The sequence below is a fragment of the Morus notabilis genome, unplaced genomic scaffold (genome assembly GCF_000414095.1).
Source record: "Morus notabilis unplaced genomic scaffold, ASM41409v2 Scaffold102, whole genome shotgun sequence".
NCBI classification, from domain to species: domain Eukaryota; kingdom Viridiplantae; phylum Streptophyta; class Magnoliopsida; order Rosales; family Moraceae; genus Morus; species Morus notabilis.
In genome coordinates, this window is record NW_010365014.1 from 274,029 (window position 1) to 284,534 (window position 10,506).

Here is a 10,506-nt window from a genome sequence, read left to right on the forward strand (position 1 = left end):
ATTATTAAACAACTCAAATTCCGATATAGCAACTCTTTAAACAATGACATTCAACCAAAAAGAAATCAATCTTCCTTTTCTATTTTTTTCCCCGTTGAAATTTAATCACAATATCCTGAGAATAATAATTGCATCAAACTTTGACCGGCTTTAATATAAAATACAAATTAACTAGCCTAAATTTCATCACGTTGACTAGACCATATTTAGGAGTGAAAAGAATATTACGTAGCTCCAATGATGCTAAAACATGATAAATATTGATTGGATTACAACATGATAAATAGAGTAATACTTGATCCATAATAATTATTAAACAACTCAAATTCCGATATAACATCATTATGCTAAATATAGCACATTAACTAGATCGAAGTTTCTCTCTGAGTCAACCAGGGTCTACAAGAGGAAAATAATTTAGAGCCAAATGAAATGGTGTATCCCTTGATTTGAATTGTCAGTTTGAATGAAAAAGGCTTTTTTTTTTTTTTTTTTTCAAAAATTGAAAAAAAGGGGTCTACAAGAGAAATAATTGAGTGCAGTGATGTTGTGAGAAATTGGAGTATTTGAGCAAAACTAAAAGGCCAAGTTTGTCCGAGTATAAAGATTGAGGAAAAAGGAGGAATCCAAAGCTTGGCAGCTACCAAAATTCAAAAAGCTTCAAGTAGTATCTCCTAGGATCACATAGATAGCTCTTGTTCATTCTAATATATATATATATATATATATATATATATATTAATCCAATGATATTCCATGATTATGAAATGTTAGAACTCGACAATCATATTAAAATAAAAAAGTTTACAAATTAACAGCATAAAATAAAGATTTGATAGTTCAAAACAGTACCCTTACGAGTACAATATTTTCTCACACCTTATTACTAAAAAAAATTCTAAAAAAATCATAGCCCCCACCAATTGTTGGACATTAATTTTTGCTTAGAAATTTCCTGCTTTTCAGGATCTACTGAGGCTGACAAATCAACCCAGATTTCAGTGCTCTGTTGTGTTTCTGATCACATGGATAGAAGTATCTGAGGAAAGGAAAAAGCTCAAGAGAAAACCCAGCTTCCATTCCGTTTTGAAAAGAAAGAAACAAAAGATATGGAAATAATGAGAGTTGGGTGGGGGAGACATGTAGTACATTTTACAGTGAGTGAATGTGGGGTACTTTGGCTTTGGTTAGAATTATTAGCCGACATATTTTAAAGATTTGTGGCCGTGAACAAGCCAAGAGGGCAATGCTAATTAAGGACTTAGCAACATGTCCATGAAGATTGCTATAGGTTGAATCCAATATGCTATCTATCAAGCAGATGATAATTTTCCCCTTAACTTTTATCACCAATAAAAGCCTCTTTTGTTTTGACATTTTATATTCCCATATCTTTAATCTTATATTGCATATCATTTAGATGTTTGATAACGGTTCATTAATCATTATGAGATGGAGCACTCTAGTTGTATAGGCCTATTTAAGATTGAACTTTTTTGTGGGAGCCCTTATTTGTGATTCTCTTTAATATCTCCATCCAATCTATGTTGACCTTTGTGACATTTGCTTCATAAAGGAGCTATTTCAGTATTTTTTTTTTCTTTAAAAAAAAAATATTTCTGAAGTTTTAATAATTTGAACAAATGCATTGTGGTGGCTAAAGTATTACTGCTTGAAATGTATATGTTATTTGAAATAAATGATTGAGATATAATACGGGTATTTATCTCTCTCTCTCTCCCTCCCGTACTTCATAATTACAAATTGTTAAGAGAAAAACAAATTTATGGTTTTAGTAGAAATCTTACATCTATCATTCTATCTTATCTAGGGGACAAATTGGATTATCCGGTATAAGCAAAACACGCAAAATTCCATTTTTTCCCCCACATAACAAGTTCTTAATTCCCTTTCCACACTCGTGACTAAGTCGAATATAGCAAGTCATATACTACGATTATGGAAATTATTTGATAGTCACGTCAAACATTTTGTGTGTGCATGTATATATATAGTTATTTATAATTAATAATGGTGAACATAATGGTTCAATCATACTTCGGTAGAGGCTCACAAGTGACAATGCATAGTACTACGTACCATCTACTTTTTATTCTGTTACGTTTATACTTCCAAGTCTCTTTCGGCTTAAATCACAACTATTAGATATAAGGCTTAAAAACGATTTCATCGGTTACTTTTCTAGGCTAGTATCAACTATCAAGCCGCAAATTTATTTTTTTTAATTGTCAGATTGTTTGTTTTTATGATATAATGATCACAAAGTAAAATGTACGCACACTCCAATTTTGAGATGCGGTACGAGGAATTTTAGGAGGAGAAGAAAAGGGGTGGAGGAGGGAGAGCAACTCCTATTGTTTGATTGGATGGATTCATGAAAGGGATGAAAGATAGGGGAGGTCCTACTATTTTTCAATCCTTTCTCATATAGAAAGATTGGGAGGAAGCGATACTTGTTTCATGGTTCAATTACTATTTCATCTCACTTTTCGTCTCTTAAATTTTAATAGGAAAATATATAAAACACCTTATGTATTTTGTCTAAAAACCACTTTTGCCTCTTTTATTATACAAATATTTAAAACACCCCATGTGTTTGTAAAATTAGTCAGAAAATTCTCCCTAATCATCACACCTTTTTATCATACTGGTGCAGCCCGTATTTGGAAAGAAATCATGCAGCAATTGGGAATCATATTTTTGACTCAAAAACAATTATTAGAGAAGAAAAGTCAAATTCTATTTTTAGAAACTAGCAATTTTACATTTAGAAAAGTTTCTTTTTAGCGTAATTGTTAGGTCAAATATAAGTTAATTTCTTTTTTTTTTTTTTCTAATTTTCACAATTTCATTTGTAGTTTTCTGTTATCATTTGACGCAGTTTAGTCTATAAATATCTTAGTTCAATCATATATAAAGAGAGAGAATTTTGATGAATGAAACATGAGTATTTACACTTATTATTTTTTTAATTTTCAGTATTCTTTGTGAATCAATGGATTTTAAAACAGTTTTCCTAATATTTTGTGTAAATCAACATGCTAATTGATTTAGCTATTTATTTTATTATTTCGTTTTTTTTTTTTTTTTTTTTTTTTTTTTTTATTTTCCTTTCCCCTCATCCACAATTTTTGTTTTTTTTTTTTTTTTTTTTTTTTTGTCAATTACGCTTCCGCTACATCACATACCATACAACTTTGAGGTGAATTACCCACCCCTTCCTTCACACTTTTACGTCCCTCTTACTTTATCCAATATCCATCCTTACCTTACCTTGTTCCATCCCTCTAACCAAACTTACCCCTATAGTCTACCTTTTTTTGTGATCGGAGCTAAGGTAGGAGTTAGGTCGTTGTTAGTCTCTAGACATTTCAGGTGCGTCGGTTATCATCCCAACCTGTCCTTTGGATTGGTTTGCAGGAGGCGAGTCACGTAGTGGTGTGTGTGTTGGCCATTGTTATTAAGGGCATTGTGTGTTTACCTACCACTCTTTTTTATCATTCTCATCCACTCGTGTTTAGGGGTCTTGTTACGCTTGATTCATAGATTCAGAAGCATTCTCAATTTACGCGTGTTTTTTGTGAGAAAAAAATACTGTAACAAATCACGAACCATGATTCGAATCATGGCACGAATCCACCAACCAAACGCATAGATTTTTCTTATTTGTAATAATGATGGCTGTTACCTAAATTAATTTGTGCATTTGTTTTCTTTTGTTAGCTTTTAGTTATTATTTTTTTATGCTAGATTTATTTATTTATGTTTTGTGTGTCATTAGTGTTATGAGTTTCACGACATCGGCTAATCAGATATTTTCTGTGACGGTAAAGGATTTATTAAAGATCATTTGTGTGCCCAATCTTTATAATACATTTATTAGTGCTTTCTGTTTGTAAAGCTCAATATACTATTTTCTAAGTGTTTAATTTGAGATTATTGATAGAATTGATGGTCTGTTGGTGTCATATTTCCTACAACAGGATGTTGTGAGTTGAAAAAAGTTGGTTTCCAATGAATATTAAAAAATAGTTGTAGAGAGAAAATTAGAGCCTATTTGGTTCTTAGATTAAAACAATTTTTAATTTACGTGTGTTTTTTATAAAAAAAAATATTATAGCGAACTATGAACCATGATTCAAATCAAAGAACAAATTCTCTAACCAAACGGGCTCTTAATTACTTTCAGTTTAGGCAAATCTACATATGTGAAAACAGTATAAGCAGCCAGTGGATAAGAATTATTGATATGGACAGAACTCTGATGTAACATTTGCAATCCGTACAAACATAACTGATTAATCATCATAGTAACATGATATCAATAATGCACGGTGGTTTTATCGATGTTAAACAATTTGTTGGATACTTCCCCTATTCTTTATTATTGCTGTTATCTCATTTTTTTAAATTGGTTGCAATTAAAATGGAAACACAAAAAGACACCAAATAATGAATGAAAAGTGTGAAATTGATGAAGCAAAGAGTATGGACTCTCTTCTATTCACTATAAAGTTATCACTTATCAGAGTTGAACGGTGCGTCAACATTAGACGAAATTCAACAATGACGACGGCAATATTAATGCTTTTTATAATCTTTTGCATGATAATCTTTGTTAATTATACTCATTATCTGAAGGATAAAGAACAAGCTATGTTCTTGTAAAGGAAGAAAACAAAATATATATATATATATATATAAATATATACTTTTTTTTTTTTTTGGCTAAAACTGAGTTGGTGTTGTGCATATCGTTATTATTTTTAGAAGAATATAAAATAAAAAAATCTTTTTCGGTATGCCAACATACCGATAATTTAATTTTTCTATCTGTCGAATCTGTATAAAATTACGTAAAAATTAAAAAATAAACAAATTTAACGGTTAAAAAAACTATCATATCAGTATGTCATGCGTACCATAGAATCTTCATAAAATAAAAGGATAAAATCATTTTAGTATCAAGTATTATAGCAAAATATACTCTTAATACCTTATCTTTTTAATAATATTAAAATGGTACCTCAACGTTTTTTTTAAATATCTTTTTAATACATTAAAGCTAATTTTTAAGATATAAAATAACTTTAGTACTCTTTTATTTAATTAATAAAAAATAATAAATCTAGGAAAAAAATCAACTTTTTTTATTTTGTTATTTTCTTTTAAATATTTTAAATATTCATATTTTTTAAAATATGAAAAAATATTAATTTCTATGTAATTGATAAAAAAAATAATTTAGACATTATGTGTCTCAAAAATTAGTTTGAGTACCGAGAAAATATTTTTAAAAATTAAAATACCATTTTAATATTATAAAATACACGAGATACTTAGAATATATTTGGGTATTAAAATGATTTTATCTCTAAAATAAAACATGTTTTAGGAGACTTGAGACACACCCAACAAAACGCTTCTCACATCTGATGGCAAGTACCGCCAACCATATATACGCCATATCCAATCTCGTGTTTGGTCTTTTTCTCAGCCCTCAAACTTGACCTTAAATATACAAATGTGACGGTCCAAATTTGCAGGGAAAATATTTAGGGACTTCGAATCTTTGACCACGATCTAAATTCATGCTTAAATACAAAAAGGGTTGTGGAACAGATTTCACAAGTATGAGGAAATTCATAGAAGTACAAAGCTGCATATATGGATCAAAAGCCGATAGCTTACAAGTGCTATACTGCTATTTACTGAATATACGATTTCCAAAACGAAAGGTTAGGGAGAAGGAACAAATACACGGTGGAAATACGAGCCTCAAAGAAAGAATATTTGGCAAACTACCTTCCAAATCTTGGATTTTCGTAAAATTTTTGCTCTAAAAATTGAAAATGGCATCAAATATGTTTCTTCGCTTTCACAACAAGACACATTTTTATGTTCAAAGATCATTTTCATATATTTGTTACAAAATTGATATACAAATCTAGAATTACTGAATCCAAACTTAGAATAATTTTTCAAGTACTTCTTGCAATCACCAATCAAACACAATTTTTGAATCAGAACTCCCAAAGAAAAATAATAAAAAAACAAAGCAGAAGGAACCTGTGCCCATGGCATACTTGCCACGAAACTTTGAAAAAAAAAAGGGAAAAAAAAAGGCCTTTTGGGCACCTGTTCCTTGTGCTAGAACCGACACCCACAAGAAAGATGGCAAAAAAAGACTCTTTTTTCTTTTAATAAAATCAAACAGCCCTGTTCCCGCGAAAAAAGAAAAAAGAAAAAAAAAATCGAACAGCCGTGTGGTAGAGCCCACAGGTGACACATGTCAAAGCAAAGTGCTTACCTGGGCTGTGGTGAATTGGCCCCAACACCGATCTTAACAAGTTTTCAGGCCTGAAAGAAAAGACAAACCTCGAATCCTTTACTACATCACAGTTTCATTGGACGAAGGATCACAACATAAGGAAGCGGTAAAGCAGTTGATCCTATTTAATGTGCCTTGCCAGGAGATCTCTGTACTAAAACGCATTCCGTATCTTATCACAAAGGACAGATTTATTAGGATGTACCCGAAAGTATGTTTTTCAATTACTCTACGATAATTAAATCAGATTTAGATGGTTAAAAGGTTTTGTTATCAGGTCCCACTTTATAAAAACATTCCAACTTTCAATGAAAACGAATTTCATGGGAATGACTTGTACCGTAGTTACTTCCAATCCCAAGGATAAAACATATGCCCAAGAATGTCTCTGACAATTTCCAAAATATCCTGTTCTTTGCATCCTGTTACAAACCTGACTGCGACAAATATATTCCTTCAATTAGTATCTGTGTTCTTTTGATTGACTTTCCTCAAACTAATCAAGAAATAAGCCAGGTTCAATCAAATTAGTTAAGCTCAATGAAATCCGAATAAAAACAACCCTGAACGTGAAAATGTTTTATTTAGGTACCTCAAAGAGTTGAACGATTTCTAGCCAAACCCAGAATCAAAAAATCTACTTTTCCTCATTTTGATATCGGGTTAGTGCAAAGTCTTTCCAGAAACTTTGTGATCTTTGATTGGCCAAAACAATTTGCTGTTAAGTGGACTAAAGAAAGTGAAGTGTAATATAAACAGCTACTAGCTGGCATTTTGGTCAAACTGAACAATAATGTTGGGAAAATTTGCTCAAGAAAAGAAAAATTTTTTTTTTAAAAAAAGATTAGTATTACACATTAACGTCGCATGCGGGGAAGGAGCTAAAAACAAAGAGAAGTAGCATATAAATAAAAACACAAAAAGAAGCATAAAAGTACAAAACCAACAAATATATGAAAGGGAAAAACATCATTTAAAGTGCGAAGGATAATAAAAACACAAAAAGAAGCATAAAAGTACAAAACCAACAAAAATATAAAAGGGAAAAACACCATTTAAAGTAGGAAAGATTATTTTCATAAATATTCTCTATGTATCATATTTTAATATGCTATTTAATTTTTTAAAATAGTTTAAAATACTTTTTGATATATACAAAATAGATTAAAATATCCTTTCATTATAAGATTTGATGACAATGGCTTGTCATTAAAGCTTTATAAAGTTATTTTTAATATATATATATATATAAACTCTAATTATTAATAAAAAAACCAATTAGCTTTAATACAAAATCACACAAAATCAAATAAAATTTAAAAACTAATAAAAGAACAAACAAAACAAAAGTTAGAAAGAAAAAAAAAACACAGATAAGATGAACACCACATATCTGAAGAAAATTCTGAAAAACATATTCTTCTCCCGATGATGTATGCTCCATTGTGAGGCGAGTGGGCTCACGAGCGTGTCGCGCTGGAGGGGGTGAGTACCCAGAGGCCGTCGTCGCTGGGCTTGCGCCACCCCCCGCAGCGTTGTGACCCTCGAATAATAGCAAGAGACAACGAACCACACGCATCGCCTCACAATCACGCCGCCGCCCTCGCGAACCCAGCCTAGCAGCGTCACGGGCCCGCCCCCTTCTTCGCGACCCTAGCCAAGCCGCCTCACAAGCCCAGCGCCTCCCTCACGAGCAACCGTTCCGATCAAAAACAAAAAAACAACCACAACAGTTCGATCTGTATAGTCCAAAACACACACGCATATAGATATACATACATATATATAGCCCATCATATATCGCATTACTTAAGAGGATGAATCCTGTCTCCATCTTGTGTTCTAGTAAATAAAAACCCAAACTTGCTCTCTCTCGCACAAACAGGGAACATCCTCTTATTCCTCCATCCAGACCAGTGTATTCATGTAGAAAAAAAAAAGAAAAAAAAAAAGAGCAACATTCAAGCTATAACGAAATTGATGAAGAAGAATGAAAGGAAGTTGAGTGAAAAAAAATTTCAACGAACCCAATGAAGAAATTGTTGGGATGAGAAGGTTAGGGGTTTTTTCTTTCCGTTTCAGATTTTTCTAAAAATTATTATTTTTTTATAGTTTTTATTTTTTTGAAATAAAGTTTTTATTTGTTCTTTATTATTCTTTTAAGTATTTGACCATTTTATGTATTTAATTACAATTTAATAGGTTTAACTAATTTTTAATGCTTGCCACGACAGTAAATCTGTTACATTTATAAACGAACTTGCATGAAGAGGGTATTTTGGTCTATTTTGTATATATTAAGAAGCATTTTAAACTATTTTAAAAAATTAAGAGGCATTTTAAAATAAGGTACCTTCTTATAAGGACATTTATGAAAATATACTTATTAGCACATTTATGAAAATAATCGTAAGTAAGAAAGCAGGAAGCACCTAACGACAGGGTAGATTAGGTGGTATATTTCTTGAAAGCCAAAAATTAAAAAAAAAAAAAAAAAAAAAACATAACAAGAATTGGGATGGTGGGTCGAAATGGGCCCCCTTTTGTACGACCATCTTAAGTGCATTTGGATAAGGACTAGTATGTGCAGACAGACAAGCCGTGGGAATCCCTGTGTCCTTTTTGGGGAATTTCATTTCAATATCAAGCTTACCTATTACAACTCCCATACCAAAATACATGATTTGAGGTTTTATTTTTTATTTTTAATGTTTTGTATGCTTTGAAATAAGGGGTTCCCTTCCAAATAGGAATCGCCAAAAGCAAGGAAGGTTTTAGAAAAACAATCTTGCAGTTAAGGCACGCAGAAAAGACAAGTAAAAAGAAAGCAATAATGCTAGATACATAGAATCATAGATGTTTTGCAACATATGCAGCACAGCAATTACAGATAGTGTCATTTTTACATGAAATCATGTGGTCCATCTCCATGTAGGGAAAATTCAACTTACCAACCGAAATGGATAATTCCAACCACTGAAACATAAATATTATGGTAACCCAAAACTACTTAGACTAATAAAATTTGTAAACAAAGATCTTAAATACAAGTAAATTCTATTAGCCACCTGGTCAAATTCCTGAACATTTCATTACGGCAAATGAGATGGGCTAAAACAATCAGAGAAATAGACATCTGTGCAGTTCAAAGAGTATCTCAATCCTTCGACAGGAGAAATCATTGCAACAATTAATCTCCTTCTTGGGACTATTGCTTAAGGAACTATTATGCTCTTAGACTTGTTCTTAGCGTAATTCAATTTGTCGAAACTTTTAACACTTGAGATTTGAGAGCTTGGACAGTCAAAACCCAGAAAGAAAAGGAAACAAACAGGAAGGAGTGGGACCATTAAATGTGAATTTGTGGATACAGCTTGTAGCCCACCGATAGGGACGCAAATTACAAATGACCAACCAATGAAATAATCTTTGGATTTCAAAGAGTGTCTCACTCCTTCGACAGGAAAATCATTGCAACAATTTATCTCTTTCTTGGGACTATTACTTTTGAATCAATTATGCTCTAGACTTGTTCTTAGTCTGGTTCAATTGTTCTAAACTTTTTAACACTTGCTTGAGACTTGAGATCTTGGATAGTCAAAACCCAAAAAGAAAAGAAAACAAACAAGAGGGGGTGGAGCCATTAAATGTGATTTTGTGGATACAGATTGTAGCCCACCGACTAGGGACGCAAATTAGAAATTGAGGAAAAGGAAAAGAGTGCCAATAACATAAGTTCAGTCATTGTGAAATGGACCTCCAAAATTGATATCTTGAGGTAAAAAGTCAATTTTGATGGCTAAGGAAGGAAGATGATTGGATGAGGTAGTAACCAGCTTAGAAAGGCAAGAGCAGGGCAATGTCTACCTTTGCATAAGATTAGGGGCCCAATAAATACACTGACTCTACTCTACCCTACAACAATCGGAGATGGCCTCCTATTCAATAATCAATACATTTCTCTTTCCAATTAATAAAAGTCCCCACATTGCACGTAAGGCTCAAAAGAATTTCAGGCCCAAATGCAACGATCTTAGTAGGATGATAGGAGACATTTAGACAAATTCAACGTGCAGAACTGCAGCTTCATTTATATACTCCTTTTTTTTTTTTCTTTTGGGGGGGGGGGGGGGGGGGGGGAAAAAAAAGCATCA

At 32.0% G+C, this 10,506-nt stretch overlaps 1 protein-coding gene across 1 annotated transcript in view; it reads right to left on the reverse strand.

Moving 5' to 3' along the window:
- Nucleotides 1–6,243: 6,243 nt before the first annotated feature.
- Nucleotides 6,244–10,506, reverse strand: part of LOC21402228 (cyclin-J18) — a 6,884-nt gene continuing 2,621 nt past the window's right edge. Inside the window, exons 9-10 of the mRNA XM_024171657.1 lie at nt 6,693–6,789; nt 6,244–6,381 (exon numbers count right to left, since the gene is read on the reverse strand). Of these exons, the coding sequence (XP_024027425.1) occupies nt 6,698–6,789 (92 nt within the window). The 3' untranslated portion in view covers nt 6,244–6,381; nt 6,693–6,697. The remainder of the gene's footprint in view (nt 6,382–6,692; nt 6,790–10,506) is intronic.